We start from the raw sequence: 18,904 nt of genomic DNA, 5'->3' as shown, positions 1-18,904 counted from the left end.
GACCCCAAAGATGGCAGCCCACTAGGCTCCTCTGTCCCTGGGATTCTCCAGGCAAGAACACTGGAGTGGGTTGCCATTTCCTTCTCCAATGCATGAAAGTGAAAAGTGAAAGTGAAGTCACTCAGTCGTGCCCAACTCTTAGTGACCCCATGGACTGGAGCCTACCAGGCTCCTCCGTCCATGGGATTTTCCAGGCAAGAGTATCCTCTACATTATTGTAAATTTGAGTTTAAGGGGATTGTAGGAGTCCATAATTGGTAATGGATGAGAGAAAGATTAAGGTTCTTAGTGTGATTGAAATCATTCATGTTGCCTAGTGGATGAAATCATTCATCCTCTCTATGTTCTGAGGGAAGGCAGAGAAAGAGGGAAAGAACAATAAAATGAAACAATGTGGAAAAAAAAAATAGAGAAGAAAGTTGGAGCTGAACCCAAAAGAAAGACAGGAGAGTTTTCCGGAGTGATTTATGCAGGTTTAATTTGGAGTGAGTAAAAGGGATACTGAAAGGTATCTCATGCTTTTTCATTTACTCCTTTTTCTATTACTTAGACCTCAACTTTGCTGCAAATGGATTTAAGGCAGTTTAAAAGTAAATGGTATGTATGTGGTGAAACCCAAAAAGCAGAAATAAAATAGCAAGGTGCCTCCCCTCCTTAGGTAAACACACACACACACACATATATATATATATATATATATTTTTTTTTCCCACCCCTCATCACTTGCACTGGCTTCAGTATAGGATAATCAGCATGTGCATATTATGCCATCCACAGTGTTGTTTTTTAAGCTTCTCATTACATAGATTATGCAATGGGTAGAAAATATTTTTGTAACAAAAGAAAAGCTCACCCCTGGGTGGGGGGGAGGGGGTGGGGGTGGGGGGAGATGAAAGACAAAAGGAAACAAGCCAAAACTAACAAAGTAAAGTTTTATCCTACATTCTTTGTCACATATATCTCTCCTACACATAATTTACCTAAAGCTATAATATTTATTAAGATACCAGATAAAAGATGTTTAGTAACCTGTGAAACAACACCAATAGCCTGGAAAGTACTGATGTAGGTAAAACACTGAGCATGAAACTTTAAAGTGAACCAAGATTAAATAAAATAAGGTCCGTGTCAGCCATTGCTTAGGTTAGACATGAGATCAAAGTTGCTGGCCATCAGAATGCTTATGAAGAATATGAACAGTGTTCATTGGAATTGAAAAAAAAATGTGAGGTTTATGTTTCTTCTTTTTTCCATTGATCATAAATTCACCTCATTATCAGTGGTGTTAGAAATAGCCTTAAACACATCATAAATACTTAAAATTTTGGGCAACAGACACAGGTAAAAATATTTATTTTGAAAAGGTTTATTGAAGATTAACCATTACTTATTTTGTAAATATTTAAATTAATGTGTCTTTTTCACTCAAGGAAATTCAAAAAAAATTCAAGATTTTATATTACTGAAAATGCTATTCAAAATTTTTAAAAATATTTAATATATGTAAATTAAGAACATTATTTTTCAGCCTTCTTGATGTTTCTTCATGATAATAAAATTTCATTCAATTCAAGTACCATTCCTACAAGAGGATTTTTCATTTTGACTATTCTATGAACTATCTGGTCCATTAAAATATGGTACCTGATCCCATGAACAGAAGCCCACTAGACTCCTTTGTCCATGGGATTCTCTAGGCAACAATACTGGAGTGGGTTGCCACTTCCTTCTCTAGGGGATCTTTCTGACCCAGGGATTCAACCTTGGTCACCTGACTTGACGGTGGATTCTTTACTGCTGAGCCACATAGGAAACCCTTTAATAAAAAATGAGTTACATGATTAGTTTTTAGAGTTCTAAAATTATTTGATACTTATTGCCAATGACTTCACTTGATTAATTCATGTATTCAATATTTATAGTATGCCTAACAGGGATTACTATGCTAAACATGAAAGGTATAGATATAAAAAGGTTTAACAACAACTGGAGAACTTTCATTTCTAAAGGAAGAAAAGATATGTAAATGTATACACATTGCAGTGTGAAAATTACTATAAAAAGATTATGCACAGGATGTTCTCTAAGTTCTTTTCTTACACAGTAAAATATGAATCAAAAAGAGATTTGGAAATTTCACTCAAAGTGAAATAAATTATTATAAATGAGCTCATTGGTTAGATATGCTGTTTTTTCCAATATGGTAGCTTTTAGGCAAATTAACCATTTAAATTAACCAATTAAAGATAAAATGTAAAATTCAGTTTCTCAGGTAGGTACATAAGCCATAATTTAAAGAACTTAATAATGTCATATTTATTAACACAAAAATCTTATCAAAGTTTGTGTTTAAATGATGTTTCATAGTGTTTTTTCCTTAAAAGGCAATGATTTTTTATGGAAAGTAATTGTGTTCCAATTTAAAATTGTAAAAACACTAAGCTATGAATCTAAGGCAAGTTTCTAGTTGTCAAGTAGAATGCTGTGTACTATTTCCTAATGAAGTCATAGCAAGAGTATATTTTCAGCAGTGTCTTGTTCATTGTTGCATTGTTAATACTTATCAAATTACCTGATGAAATCTGAACAAGAAAGGTTTATTGAATGCTAAATGGATAAATAGATACATTGAACCCATAAATAAATGAACCGTTTTTTTTTTTTTTTTCCTTCTTTGAGAGTCAGTCAAATGAACAGAAGCAAGTAGTCATCAACTGGTAAAGAGATCACTTACACCATCTATTATCTTAATTCTTTCCCACACCATTTCAAAGGAAAGAATAGAATAAGTGATGACAACTTAAGAAATAACTCAGTGGATCAATGAAATAAATTATTGCAAAATAAGAATTTATGAGGCATCAGAAAGTTATGGGATGGGGAGGGAGGTGGGAATGTGGTTCAGGATGAGGAACACATGTACACCCATGGCTGATTCATGTCAATGTATGGCAAAACCACTATAATGTTGTAAAGTAAATTAGCCTCCAATTAAAATAAATAAATTAAAAAGAAATAAAGAAAGTTACGTTTCACTCAAGTTCATAGAGAAAATTCAGGATCATATTAAGGCAGTTACTTTTAATAGATGAAATGTTTTGATGAGTAGTTCATAATGACAGTAGAGGATTAGATAAAAGTACTAAAGTATACCATGCTACCTTATTTCTTTACATTTGGTTTTGTGCATTATTATTATTTTTTTCAATTCTGGTCTCTAATATTGATGTGTGAACGTTCCTTTCTTAATGATGTAAAAATATAGATGACTCTTAGCCAACTATGTTTATGATAGAAGTTAATCACACTTTCATAACTGAGGTTCATACTTCAGTTGGTGATAATGAGGCATAATTTTCAACACTGTATCTAAGAGGAGTTAAGCTGGGCTTGTGATCCTAAAATCATAAAATGAGTATAATAATTTCAAAGTGGAGAAAATTATTCTTGTCCTTTACAAGTGCTTGAGTAAGACTTAGAATATTGATAAAAATGTTAATATCATGGCAGTGTGAACCAACTGAACATAAGAAACATGTTATTTTTTATTCATGTAATTACCACGTAGAACAAAGGTGTATACTTGGAAGTTAGGTTGAGTTACTATGTGTGTGTGTGTGTGTGTGTGTGCTCAGTCACTCAGTCATGTCCAGCTCTGTATCCCATAACTGTACCCTGACAGGCTCCTCTGTTCATGGGGTTATCTAAGCAAGAATACTGGAGTGTGAAGCTATTTCCTCTTCCAGAGGATCTTCCAGACCCAGGGATCAAACCCATGTCTCCTGCAGCTTCTGCATTGGCAGGCAGACTCTTTACCATTCGAACCACCTTGGAAGCACTCAGTTACTATAATGGAATTCAGTTCAAATGACTAGCTATTCATCCCAAAGTAAGTTACCGGAGAGAAACTAGAGATTTTAGACAGTGACTTGCATCAGTTGGTTAGAAGCAAACCAGTTCAATTACTGGGTGATGACAAAAAAAAGGAGGCCTTTTGTTCAGCAAGCTAATAAGTAGGTAAATGATTTCAAGACGCTTATTAGAAGAAATAGTGCTTGTACCATGATGAATTTAATCCTTTGAAGGCTGATATTTAACCAGGAAAAAGAAGCTTTAAATAACCAAGTATTATCTGCTTACATTAGAGTGATCTCATGGTAAAAAAATGGGAGGTGGTTTAAGATTGGAGGATCTGAATTGTTATTCCGAAGTGAGTATCCTAAAAAGTATAAACAGGTGCAAAAGCAAAGCAAAATTTTTTATATTTATTTATTTATTAATTGAAGGACGTGAACTGTGAACTTCCAGATGTTCAAGCTGGTTTTAGAAAAGGCAGAGGAACCAGAGATCAAATTGCCAACATTCTCTGCATCATCAAAAAAGCAAGAGAGTTCCAAAAAAGCATCTATTTCTGCTTTATTGACTATGCCAAAGCCTTTACTGTGTGGATCACAATAAACTGTGAAAAATTCTGAAAGAGATGGGAATACAAGATCACCTGACCTGCCTCTTGAGAAACCTATATGCAGGTCAGGAAGCAACAGTTAGAACTGGACATGGAACAACAGACTGGTTCCAAATAGGAAAAGGAGTATGTCAAGGCTGTATATTGTCACTCTGCTTATTTAACTTCTATGCAGAGTACATCATGACAAATGCTGGGTTGGAAGAAGAAGAAAGCTGGAACTAAGATTGCTGGGAGAAATATCAATGAACTCAGATATGCAGATGACACCACCCTTCTGGCAGAAAGTGAAGAGGAACTCAAAAGCCTCTTGATGAAGGTGAAAGAAGAGAGTGAAAAAGTTGGCTAAAAGCTGAACATTCAGAAAACTAAGATCATGGCACCTGGTCCCATCACTTCATGGGAAATAGATGGGAAAACAGTGGAAACAGTGTCAGACTTTATTTTCTTGGGCTCCAAAATCACTGCAGATGATGACTGCAGCCATGAAATTAAAAGACACTTACTCCTTGGAAGAAAAGTTATGACTAACCTAGATAGCATATTCAAAAGCAGAGACATTACTTTGCCATCAAGTTCCGTCTAGTCAAGGCTATGGTTTTTCCAGCGGTCATGTATGGATGTGAGAGTTGGACTGTGAAGAAAGCTGGGTGCCGAAGAATTGATGCCTTTGAACTGTGGTGTTGGAGAAGACTCTTGAGAGTCCCTTGGACTGCAAGGAGATCCAACCAGTCCATTCTGAAGGAGATCAGCCCTGGGTGTACTTTGAAAAGAATGATGCTAAAGCTGAAACTCCAGTACTTTGGCCACCTCATGTGAAGAGTTGACTCATTGGAAAGACTCTGATGCTGGGAGGGATTGAGGGCAGGAGGAGAAGGGGACGACAGAGGATGAGATGGCTGGATGGCATCACCGACTGGATGGATGTGAGTTTGAGTGAACTCTGGGAGATGGTGATAGACAGGGAGGCCTGGTGTGCTGCGATTCATGGGATCACAAAGAGTCGGACATGACTGAGTGACTGAACTGAACTGAACTGAAGGATAATTGATTTACAATGTTGTGTTCCCAGATGGCTCAGTGGTAAAGAATCCACCGGCCAGTGCAGGAGACACGGGAGATGTAAGTTCAATTCCTGGGTTGGAAAGATCCCCTGTAAAAGGAAATAGCAATCCATTCCAAAAATCCTGCTGGGAAAAATCCCATGTAGCCTAGTACACTACAGTCCATGGGGTCACAAAGAGTCAGACAGGACTGAGTAACTGAGAAGTCACGTTGGTTTCCACAATAGAACAACCCAAATCAGACATACAAGATGTGAGTTTCATCCCTGGATGGGGAAGGTCCCCTGGAAAAAGGAATGGCTACCCACTCCAGTATTCTTGTTTGGAGAATTCCATCAACAGAGAAGCCCGGTGTGTTACAGTTCAGGGGGTCGTAAAGAGTTGGACAGGTCTGAATCACTAACACTTTCACTTTCAGTACCGTTTTAATCCTTATTGGGAGGGGAGGTTGATGCATGAATGCCTAGAACTCTCTACTTGCCAGAGACTAGTTTGCACAAGGCAAAGAAAGAAGCAAGACAGTTCCTTATGGTATTTCACAGAGCAACTCTGCCCATAGTGGCAAACTGAGCTGTGTCATAACAAACCACAGAAAGAGCCATCTCATCCATATTCTAGTATATATTTCTTAACATCATGATTCAGCTTTTAAACACCTAAAATCGAATTGCCAACATCCGTCAGATCTTAGAAAAAGCAAGGAAATTCTAGAAAAACATCTGCTTCATTGACTATGTAGAAGCCTTCGACTGTGTGGATCAAAACAAACTGTGGACAATTCTTTAAGAGATGGGAATATCAGGCGACCTTACCTGTCTCCTGAGAAACCTGTTTGCAGGTCAAGGAGCAAGAGTTAGAACCAGACATAGAACAACAAGCTGTTTCAAAATTGGGAAAGGAGTATGACAAGGCTGTATAGGTCACCCTGCTTACTTAACTTATATGCAGAGTACATCATGTGAAATGCCAGGCTGAATGAATGACAAGCTGGAATCAAGAATGCTGGGAAAAATATCAGCAACGTGAGGTATGCAGATGACACCACTCCAATGGCAGAAAGTGAAGAAGAACTAAAGAGCCTCTTGATGAGTGTGAAAGAGCAGAGTGAAAAAACCTTCTTAAAGCTCAATATTCAAAAAGCAAGATCATGGCATCCAGTTCCATCACTTCATGGCAAATAAATGGGGAAAAGGTGGAAACAGTGACAGATTTTAGTTTCTTGGACTCCAAAATCACTGTGGATGGTGACGTGTAGCCAAAAAGTTAAAAGACACTTGCTTTTTGGAGGAAAAGCTATGTCAAACCTAAACAGCATATTAAAAATTAGATACATCACTTTTTGGACAAAGGTCCATATAAGTCAAAGCTATGGTTTTTCCAGTAGTCATGTACAGATGTGAAAAGTTGGACCGTAAAGACAACTGAATGCTGAAGAATTGATCCTTTCAAACTGAGATGCTGGAGAAGACTCTTGAGAATTCCTTGGACAGCAAGGAGATCAAACCAGTCAATCCTAAAGGAAATCAACCTTGAATATTCATTGGAAGAACTGATACTGAAGCTGAAGCTCTAGTACTTTGGCCACCTGATGCAAAGAGCTGACTCGTTGGAAAAGACTCTGATGCTGGAAAAGATTAAGGGCAGGAGGAGAGGGGGTGACAGAGGATCAGATGGTTGGATGGCATCACTGACTCAATGCACATGAATTTGAGCACTCTGGGAGATAGTGGAGGACAGGGAAGCCTGGCATGCTGCAGTCCATGGGGTCTCAAAGTCCAACATGACTTAATGACTGAACAGCAACCACAGTTTAATCTTCTCTTCCCCTACTGAAGGGCATCTTGGTTGCTTCTAAGTTGTGGCTAATATGAATAAAACTGTTATAAACATCTGTGTGAAGATTTTTCTGTGATTTGGATGAAAATATTAAGGATCATGGCTGCTGGATCGTATAATAGGAATAAACTTAATTTTGTAAGGAATCGTCAAATTGTCTTCCAAAATAGCTATACCACTTTGTGTTCCCACCAACAATGAAGGGGAGTTCCTGTTTCTCCATGTCCTAATCATCTTTTGATGTTGTCAGTGCTCTGAATTTTGGCCATTCTGATAGATATATAGTAGTATCTCATAATTGTTTTCATTTGCATTATGATTCCATTTTCAGTGTCCTTTTGCTTAAGGATAATTCTAAAAGTTAGAAATGAACAAAGTGGTAATTTTTTAGTCTGTAATTCATCCTCTAGGATGCTTTGAATTGCCAGCTATTGGAAAATGACATCATGAAATATAGATATGCTCCCAAATTTCCAAGTGAGAATTAGGGTATGCTACAATTCTGAAGAAAATACACTGATGATATTAAATTTTCTGAGCTTGTTTCCAAATGGTAAGTTTACCAAGAATGCCAATTTAAGCAAAGGGCTATCATTGGTGTGTAAATTAAATATCATTAAATATGCAAATTTTAATGAGAAATAAATTCATTTAATGAATTTTCATCTCTGAATATAATATTCTGAATATTTGGAATTTGAAGATAATTATATATTAAAATGACTTATTTTGCTTGTTTATTATCTTTACATTTATTTTAAATTCATTTTACAGATAGACTTACTCAAGCATGTTCCTAAAATGTTGCCTGGTTGAACTTTTGCTATAACTTCTTCTTTGCTTATAAATCTTATGCTTTAAGGAAAAAGGACTGGACAAAACCCTATGTTTTGTCCATGCTTCCCTGACGTTTGTTTTGAAACATAATATATTGCTATGATTTTGGTCACCAAATAAAGAGCAAAACTGAGCAAGAATTGGAATTCTTTAAGATATATCTCCAAATAAAGTCAAAATATTTCAACATTGTACAAAATTGTATGTATTGCCATAATTTTTAAAATATAAATTTATTTATTCTAATTGGAGGCTAATTACTTTACAATATTGTATTGGTTTTGCCATACATCAACATGAATCTGCCACAGGTGTTCCCCATTTGATGTTATCTATCTTATTTATCCAATACAAGGATCATATTTTATCACTTATTAATCTATATAGACTTATAGGAAAAGATAAAGTGAAAGGTTGCCAGCAAGCAGAGGCCTTACCACCAAATCTTTATTCTCATTGTCATGACCCTTCGATTACAGAATTAACTCAACCTGATACTGTTTTAAAATCTTCTGAAATATTATAGGATATTCATTTGAGGTAAAAAAAAAAAAACAGTTATTTTATGACTACACCTGAAATATCATCATGGAAATTAAAAAAAATATATATATATATATATATTACAATTTCAACTAAGTAACAGAGCAGACATTGCTTGAGTGACCTTGTAAGTTTGAAGTTCATTTAATTAGAAAATTTTCCCCAGAATCAAGATAAAAACAGTAAGAATTCATATTGACCATATTCTCATTTAAGCCATATTAGGGATCAAAATATATTGCTAAATCACACAAATGATACAAAGCAATTTAAACTGAAAATTAGAGTTTTACTTACGTAGATGTGGAATTTCAACTTACCCCTGTCTGTGTCATACAGGAATACAAAACAGTTCCATTCATAGTGATCCAGCAGACTCAAAAGGGCTCCTCTTAAGGAAGGCCTTAGCTGCAGCACAAACTGGCTCTCCCCCTCAGTAGGAAAACTTGGTGTGATGAGGGAGATATGCAAGGCGCTGCAGAATGAGGTCAAGGTATGTACTGACCTCTTATCATAGAGTCCAAAAATGGCAAATACTCCTCTGGAATACTGGGAACAGACTAAAATAGAAGAAGAAGAAGAAAAACTATTAGCACACTTTAAAATTGTTGACTCCACATCTACAGTTTATGAAAAAAAATTCTGAATCATTGATATGTCAGGAATATAATATGAGGAAAGAGAAAAAGTGAACTGTGCAATCAGTCATAGAAATAATTAATGAACTCTTGAGGCTGTACTCAATGCCCTGCAGTGAACAAGATAACAAGAGGTTTACTCAAGAAACCAAATTAAATTAAGGAAAATTTGACTAAAATAAAATAATATATAGTTCTCCATGATAATGTGACAAATCCTATGCTAGAAATTTTTAAGTATGACAAATGCAAATTTTTCTCTGTATTTTGTATTATATGCAAAAATATGATATTATACTTGAAAATGTCTGATTATTAATTGGAGGAGCATTTAAATTACCTCAGTGCTGTCCTTCTTAAACTATATGCATTTATTTGTCTTTTCTATTTTGAATTAGATTGCATTTGCTACTTAGTCTAAATTGTTACTTTTTTTTCTCTTTTGCAAGGTAGGTTTCAGTTTTTACCACAACTTTAGAGTTCTCTTGATTTACATTTGAAAACAAGAGTTTATTCTATATGAGAAATAACTACTGTGCTATCCTAGAAGGTTAGTGGAATTGTGGCCAGTTGTGTAGCTTCTGAGCATGTGCATGCTTAGCCGCTCAGTCGTGTGTGACCTCATGGACTGCCATCCACCAGGGCTCCTCTTTCTATGGGGATTCTCCAGGCAGGAATTCTGGAGTGGGTTGCCATGCCCTCCTCCAGGGTATCTTTCTAACCCAGGGATAGAACCTAGGTCTACGCACACTGTAGGCAGATTCTTTAACCATCTGAGACACCAGGGAAGCCCAAGAATACTGGAGTGGGTAGCCTGTCCCTTCTCCAGGGGATCTTCCCAACCCAGGAATAGGACCGGGGTCTCCTGCATTGCAGGCAGATTCTTCACCAACTGAGCTACCGTGTAGCTTCTAGGTGGAAGCAATTCTCAAACCCAATGGAACCAAGTTTCCCTGAAGTATTTAAAAGAACTTCAGGTAAACATGTACACAGCCTAGTCTTGACCTTTCTTTCCCATGCTCCCAGTTGTCACAAGGACAAGAAGGCCAATTCATAAAGAGAAAAACAAAAACAAAAAAACTTTTCTCAAGATTCTTGCAAAATCATATTCTGATCCCTCTTTTGACATGACTGATTTCAAACTTGGATGAGTTTTAAATTAAAACTTAATGGATACAGACCTGCATTAAAGGATACCCTTTCTTGTATATACAGTAAATCAAGAATGTTTGAATTCCAAATTCTTACAGTTAACCTCATATGGCTAAAGACCTATTTCTTCTGGGTTTATATAGCTAGTTTAAGAACTTTTTTAGTTATGGAAAGATTTAGTTACAAATTTAACTGATAAATTCATTAAGAAGCCTAGAATGTTGGATAGTGGAATAGTTCCTTGTGAAACATAAGAAACTTGCAGTAATAGGCTCTTGAAAAAAATAGCAATCCTGATAACATTTGTATCTATGTTCTATATCTGGGATTTAGGAAATTATGAAGAATAATTATATAAGATAAGTTAATAAAATCTGGAAATTTTTATTTTGTTCTTTTCTATTTGTGTCTTGAAATTGGGGATAGAGACTAAGAAATTTAATTAAATCAGAGGAGAGTAACAATTAAAATAAAAGTGCTACTGATTTTCTTTAGATGATGTTCTCCAAGAGATACATGCATGTTTCACAAAAATTAAAGCCCAACTAAGGGACCACAGTCTATGTTCATCTAAGTAAGACTAAGATAGAACTGACATTGATATAGGGGAAAGACTGCAAACTTTGCAAATAAATTCAAACCATAGTGTTTTTACTTATAACCAGTTTGTTATTATTCAGTCACTCAGTCATGTCTGACCAATTGCAACCCCATGGACTGCAGCACACGAGGCTTCCCTGTCCTCCACATCTCCTGGAGTTCATTCAAATTCATGTCCATTGAGTCAGTAATGCAATCCAACCATGTGGTCCCCTGTCGTCCCCTTCTACTCCTGCCTTCAATCTTTCCCAGCATCAGATTTTTTTCTAAGGAGTCAGCTCTTCACATCAGGTGGCCAAAGTACTGGAGCTTTAGCATTAGCATCAGTCTTTCTAGTGAATATTCAGAGTTTATTTCCTTTAGAATTGACTAAGATTTGATCTCCTTGCAGTCCAAGGGACTCTCAAGAGTCTTCCCCAACAGTTCTAAGTCATCAGTTCTTCAGTGCTCAGCCTTCTTTATGGTTCAACTTTCACATCTGTACATAACTACTGGGAAAACTGTAGCTTGAACTATTAAAAACTTTGTGAGCAAAGTAATGTTTCTGACTTTTAATGCACTATCCAGGTTTGTAATAGATTTTCTTCCAAGAAACAAGTGTCTCTTCATCAAGAGACTCTTTAGTTCCTCTTCACTTTCTGCCATAAGAGTGGTGTCATCTTGTACTAATCCTAACCTAGGCTAAATTCCTTATTCTTATTCGTCTCAACTATCAATATAGTTGGGACGAATAAGATGGTGGAGTAGAAGGAGTTATGCTCATCTTCTCCTGTAAAAACACCAGAATTGCAACTAATGCTGAACAACCATTGATTGGAAATTTTTGGATCCCACCAAAATAAGATACCCCACTCCAAGGGCAAAGGAGAAGCTGAGACAAGACAGTAGGAGGTGCACAATTGTGTTTAAAATCAAATCACAGGCCCACCAGTGACTCTTGGAGGGTGCAAACAATTTGTTCTGTGCAAAAGGACCCAGGAAATGGAGAAGTGACCTAGACAAGAGACAGAGGAGAAATGGAAAGATATACCCATCTGAATATAGAGTTCCGAAGAATAGGAAGGAGAGATAAGAATGTCTTCCTAAATGATAAATGCAAATAAATAAAGGGAAAAAATAGAATAGGAAAGACTAGAGAGCTCTTCAAGAAAATTAGAGATACCAAGGGAACATTTAAAGCAAGATGGGCACAATAAAGGACCGAAACGGTATGGACCTAACAGAAGTAGAAGATATTAAGAAGAGGTGGCAAGGATACACAGAAGAGCTATGCAGAAAAGACCATAAAGACCAGATAACCACAATGGTGTGATCACTCACCTAGAGCCAGATATTTTGGGGTGTGAAGTCAAGTGGGCCTTAGGAAGGATTACTACAAAAAAAGCTGGTGGTGGTGATGGAATTCCAGCTGAGCTATTTAAATCCTAAAAAGCTTTATAGTTTCTGGTCTTACATTTAGATCTTTAATCCATTTTGAGTTTATTTCTGTGTATGGTGTTAGAAAGTGTTCTAGTTTCATTCTTTTACAAGTGGTTGACCAGTTTTCCCAGCACCACTTGTTAAAGAGATTGTCTTTAATCCATTGTATATTCTTGCCTCCTTTGTCAAAGATAAGGTGTCCATAGGTGCGTGGATTTATCTCTGGGCTTTCTATTTTGTTCCATTGATCTATTTTTCTGTCTTTGTGCCAGTACCATACTGTCTTGATGACTGTGGCTTTGTAGTAGAGCCTGAAGTTAGGCAGGTTGACTCCTCCAGTTCCATTCTTCTTTCTCAGGATGACTTTGGCTATTTGATTTTTGTGTTTTTTGTATTTCCATACAAATTTTGAAATTATTTGTTCTAGCTCTGTGAAAAATACCATTGGTAGCTTGATATATCTCTCTGACATACATCACAGCAGGATCCTCTATGACCCACCTCCCAGAATATTGGAAATAAAAGCAAAAATAAACAAATGGGACCTAATTAAGCTTAAAAGCTTCTGCACAACAAAGGGAACTATAAGCAAGGTGAAAAGATAGCCTTCAGAATGGGAGAAAATAATAGCAAATGAAGCAACGGACAAACAACTAATCTCAAAAATATATAAGCAACTCCTACAGCTCAATTTCAGAAAAATAAATGACCCAACCAAAAAATGGGCCAAAGAACTAAGTAGACATTTCTCCAATGAAAACATACAGATGGCTAACAAACACATGAAAAGATGCTCAACATCACTCATTATCAGAGAAATGCAAATCAAAACCACTATGAGGTACCATTTCACGCCAGTCAGAATGGCTGCAATCCAAAAGTCTACAAGCAATTAATACTGGAGAGGGTGTAGAGAAAAGGGAACCCTCTTACACTGTTGGTTGGAATGCAAACTAGTATAGCCACTATGGAGAACAGTGTGGAGATTCCTTAAAAAACTGGAAATAGAACTGCCTTATGACTTAGCAATCTTACTGCTGGGCATACACACTGAGGAAACCAGAATTGAAAGAGACACATGTACCCCACTATTCATCACAGCACTGTTTATAATAGCCAGGACATGGAAACAACCTAGATGTCCATCAGCAGATGAATGGATAAGAAAGCTGTGGTACATATACACAATGGAGTATTACTCAGCCATTAAAAAGAATACATTTGTATCAGTTCTAATGAGGTGGATGAAACTGGAGCCTATTATGCAGAGTGAAGTAAGCCAGAAAGAAAAACACCAATACAGTATACTAATGCATATATATGGAATTTAGAAAGTTGGTAACAATAACCCTGTATACAAGACAGCAAAAGAGACACTGGTGTATAGAACAGTCTATTGGACTCTGTGGGAGAGGGAGAGGGTGGGATGATCTGGGAGAATAGCATTGAAACATGTATAATATCATATATGAAATGAGTCGCCAGTCCAGGTTGGATGCATGATACTGGATGCTTAGGGCTGGTGCACTGGGACGACCCAGAGGGATGGGACAGGGAGAGAGGAGGGAAGAGGGCTCAGGATAGGGAACACGTGTATACCTGTGGCAGATTCATGTTGATATATGGCAAAACCAATACAATATTGTAAAGTTAAAAAATAAAAAAATAAAAAAAAATAAATCCTAAAAAGATAATGCTGTGGATGTGCTGCATTCAGTATGCCAGGGAATTTGGAAAACTCAGCACTGGCCACAGGACAGAAACAGGTCAGTTTTCATTCCAGTCCCAAAGAAGGGCAATGTCAAAAAATGTTCAGACTACCGCACAATTGCTTTCATTTCACATGCTAGCAAAGTAATGCTCAAAATTCTTCTAGCTAGCCTTCAAAAGTATGTGAACTGAGAACTTTCATATGTTCAAGGTGCATTTAGAAAGGGAGAGCAACCAGAGTCCAAATTTTCAACATCAGTTGGATCATAGAAAAGTCAAGAGAATTCCAGGAAAGCATTTATTTCTGTTTCATTGACTACACTAAAACCTTTGACTGTGTAGATCACAACAGACTATGGAAAAATCTTAAAGAAATGGGTCTATCAGGCAACCTTACCTGCCTCCTGAGAAACCTGTACGCAGGTTAAGAAGCAACAGTTAGAACTGGACAGGAACAACAGACTGGTTCCAAATTGGGAAAGGAGTATGCTAAGGCTGTATATTGTCACTCTGGTTATTTAACTTATATGAAGAGTATATCATGTAAAATTCTGGGCTGGATGAAGCACAAGCTGGAATCAAGATTGCATGGAGAAATATCAGTAACCTCAGATATGAATATGACACCACTCTTATGGCAGAAAGCAAAGGGGAACTAAAGAGCCTCTTGATGAAGGTGAAAGACAAGAGTTAAAATGTCTGGCTTAAAACTCAACATTCAAAAAACTAAGATCATGGCATCCGGTCCCATCACTTCATGACAAATAGATGGGAAAACAATGGAAACAATTAGAGGCTTTATTTTCTTGGGCTCTAAAATCACTGCAGATGGTGACTGCAGCCATGAATTTAAAGGACCCTTGCTTCTTAAAAGAAAAGATGTGACAAATCTAGACAGTGTATTGAATAGCAAAGACATTACTTTGCAGCAAAGGTTCATCTAGTCAAGGCTATGTTTTTCCCAGAAGTCATATATGGATGTGAGATTTCAACCATAAAGAAAGCTGAGCACCTAGAATTCATGCTTTTGAACTGTGGTTGAAGTCTCTTGACAGTCCCTTGGACTGCATGGAGATCAAACCAGTCAATCCTAAAGGAAATCAGTCCTGAATCCTCAGTGGAAGTACTGATGCTGAAACTGAAGCTCCAGTACTTTGGCCACGTGATGTGAAGAGTTGACTCATTAGAAAAGACCCTAATGTTGTGAAATATAGAAGACAGGTGTAGCAGTGGATGACAGAGGATGAGATGGTTGGATGGTATCACTGATTCCATGGATATGAGTTTGAGCAAGCTCCAGGAGATAGTGAAGGACAGGTAAGCCTGGCATGTTGTAGTCCATGGGGTTGCAAATAGTCAGGCACGACTGAGCAACTGAACAACCACAACAATGAATATATAAAATGTCAAGGATCATATGAGATAATATACATAAGACTGGACTTCCCAGGTGGCTCAATGGTAAACAATCCACCTGCCAATGCAGGAAACGCAAGAGATGTGGACGGGTTGATCCCTGTGTCAAAAAGATCCCCTGGAGTAGAAAATGGTAATCCACTCCAGTATTCTTTCCCTGGACAAGCTATGGACAGATAAGCCTGGTGGTCCACAGTGCAAGAGTTCTCAAAGAGTCAAACAGCACTGAGCAAATGAGCATGCATGTAAGTCTATCATCTTAAGAGTATATATGAGGCAATTAGTAAGTGGCTGATCTTATGAACACAAATTTTCTATATTTGTGTATCAATTTAAGTAGTTCTAGTGTTTAATAGGAGCACAAAAGGGTTAGAGAGTAAAATGCCACAGTTCATTGAAAACCAAGTATTCAGATTCTGTTTAACAAATACCAATTATTTTCATGAATATTTGCATTAAGGTTTATAAAGAAATTCTACCAAGAAAGAATATTCAGTTCTAATTCTATATTCATTAGGAACTAGAATTTGATTAATTTAGTAGATTCACTAACCTGGAAAACTTGTTCTGACAAAATAACTGGCTATAATTTTCCTGGAAGTTATGAGAAACATCAAATTTAACACGGAAATTTTCAGTTTGAACTCAATAAAGTTCTTTCATTTAAAGCACCTTCACTTTTGCTTTCACTTTCAATAAAAGTATTGCTGGATTGGACCTTAACCTCATGAAAGTTCCACCAAGATTTGGATATATTTATGTAAGTACTATTAATTTGGCATATAGCTTGGAGTTACTAAGTGAGTTTCTTATTTCATACTTTCCTGTTCCTTTGATTTTCATGTAATATCAAGTGGATTTTTCATGCAAATTGGTCCACTCTCAATTTTTATGTACTAAGTAATCTGGTAATTTGGTTCAATTAATTTTTATTTTATACTTTACAGAAGAAAAAAACTTGAAGAGATTTGAAACTCTAATCTAAGATACTGGCTTTTAGTTTGGTGCTGAAAATTATACTGTTGCATCAATTCATAAAATTTTATAAAATTATTATATATTTATATTATTTATTCACCCTATAGTGAACACTTAGGTTGTTTCCTTGCATTGGTTACTGTATAATAATCATGTACAATAATGCTGCAGTTAACATGGCTGTGCAGATATCTCTTTGAGATAGTGATTTAATTCCCTTCAGATATATACCACAAAGTGGCATTGATGAATCATATGGTTGTACCATTTTAATTTTTTAAGGTGCCTCTATGCTGTTATTTATAGTGGCTATACCAATTTGTATCCTCCCTGCCCCCCACAAAGTTTGAGGGTTCCTTTTTCTCCACATCTTCACAGTTTTACTTTTTACACAATTATCACTTGTCTTATTGATAATAGCCATTCTAACAGGTATGAAGTGATATCACATTGTGGTTTCGATTTGCATTTCCCAGATTGATTGATTTCTCTAATGTTGAGCATCTTTTCATGTATCAATTTGTCTTTAGAGAAATGCCTATTCAAGTCTTTTATTTTTCTTTTTTCTAATTTTTTTTTACAATGTTGTGTTGGTTTCTGCCATACAACAATACAAAGTATACATACGTATACCTATATATATATATATTATAAGTATACATACATCCCTCCTTCCAAAGCCTCCCTTCCCTCCCCCCATCTCATTGCTCCAGGTCATCACAGGGTGCCAGATTGGATTCCCTGTGCTACACAGCAACTTCTCAACAGCTATCCATCTTATACATAATAGTGTATATATGTTGATGCTCCTTTCTTTTCTCTTTCTCTCTCTCTTTTTTTTTTTTTTTTTGCTTTTCCACACTCCACAACTTGTGGGATCCCAGTTTACAGTGCAGAAATCATGCCTGAGCCCCTGAAGTGGTAGCACTGAGTCTGAACTGCTGGAGTGACAAGGTATGTCAGGACCCAGGGAATGTTAATCCGAGTGAGGTATCCCAGAGGTTCACATCTCAACACACAGACTCAGCTCTACCCAACTGCCTGAAAATCCCACTGCCAGAAACCTCAGGCCAAACAACTATTAAGACAGGAACAAAATCCTACCCATTCCCCGCCCCCCCCAAAAAAATGAAGGGACAAAAGTGTATGTTACAGATGGAGGAGCAAGGTAAAAACTTCTAAGACAGAATTAGTGAAAAGAAAATAGGCAACCTATCTGAAAAAGAACTGAGAGCAATGAGAGTACACACGTTTCAAGATATCAAAAAAGAATGGAGAAAATACAATAAATATGCAAAAGGATAGGAATCCTTCAAGTTGAATTTAGTGACCTGTGATCTTGAATGATCTTGAATGTCCCAATCTTGTCCCTGATCTGGGAAATTTTCAACCATTATTTTTTAAGTAAGTTTTCAGTTTCTATTTTCTTCTCTTCTTCCAGAAATCGCATAATTCATAGATTGTTTATCTTATGGTATCTCATAAATCTTATAGGTTTTCTTCATTTTCTTTCTTTCCTCCTTTTCTAAAAATGTTACTCCAATTAGATATTTACAAGTAGTGTGTCTTCAAGCTCACTGATTCTTTCTCTTGTTGGTTGAGCCTGTTGTTGAAACTTTCTATTGAGTTCTCCAGTGAGTCATTATACTTTTGAGCCCCAAGGTTCCTATTTAGTTCTTTTTATATTTCCTATTTCTATTTTTGTTGTTGTTGTTGTTTAACTTCTCATTTCTTGGTATTGCTTTCCTGAATTCTTTAAATTGTTTATCGGTCTTCTCCTGTGGTTGAGAACCCTTAGACAATTATTTTGCATTCTTTGTCAGGCAGTTCATGGATCATCATTTCCTTGGGGTCAGTTACTGGATATTTACTGTGTTCCTTTTGTGCTGTTATGTTTCCCTCATCAGCTCAGGCAGCTGGGGTCTATGACACTGAAAATTGCATGGTCCTTAGTAAGAGCAGTGGGTGTGATTGCACAGTGGCCACTAAAGCTGCTGGAGTTCTCACAGCATCTTCAGATCCAGTAGCGAGGGTCAAGGGAAGGTGACAGTGGTGGCTAGAACCAATGGTGTGCATATCCTTGGCTGGCTGCATAAGCACATACAGTGGTGAGAGCTGAGACTGGAAGCAGGATCCAGGGCTAGCTGCAAGAACACTAGCAGTTTTGGAAGCCCAGGTTTTTTGCATGTAGTCATGTGACAGCATGGGCTCACTGCAAGTTCATGCATGATGGGGTGGCAGCTGGT

The 18,904-nt window shown here is 36.8% G+C and overlaps 1 protein-coding gene across 5 annotated transcripts in view; it reads right to left on the bottom strand.

Moving 5' to 3' along the window:
• GRIA4 (glutamate ionotropic receptor AMPA type subunit 4) overlaps nt 1-18,904 on the bottom strand; it is a 686,576-nt gene that overhangs the window by 418,028 nt on the left and 249,644 nt on the right. For all 5 annotated transcript variants that reach the window (XM_070384351.1, XM_070384348.1, XM_070384349.1 and 2 more), the window contains exon 4: nt 9,066-9,305. In XM_070384351.1, the coding sequence (XP_070240452.1) occupies nt 9,066-9,305 (240 nt within the window). The remainder of the gene's footprint in view (nt 1-9,065; nt 9,306-18,904) is intronic.

Source organism: Bos mutus, chromosome 15 (assembly GCF_027580195.1).
Source record: "Bos mutus isolate GX-2022 chromosome 15, NWIPB_WYAK_1.1, whole genome shotgun sequence".
Taxonomy (NCBI): Eukaryota; Metazoa; Chordata; class Mammalia; order Artiodactyla; family Bovidae; genus Bos; species Bos mutus.
This window is presented reverse-complemented; position numbering and strand designations above follow the sequence as displayed.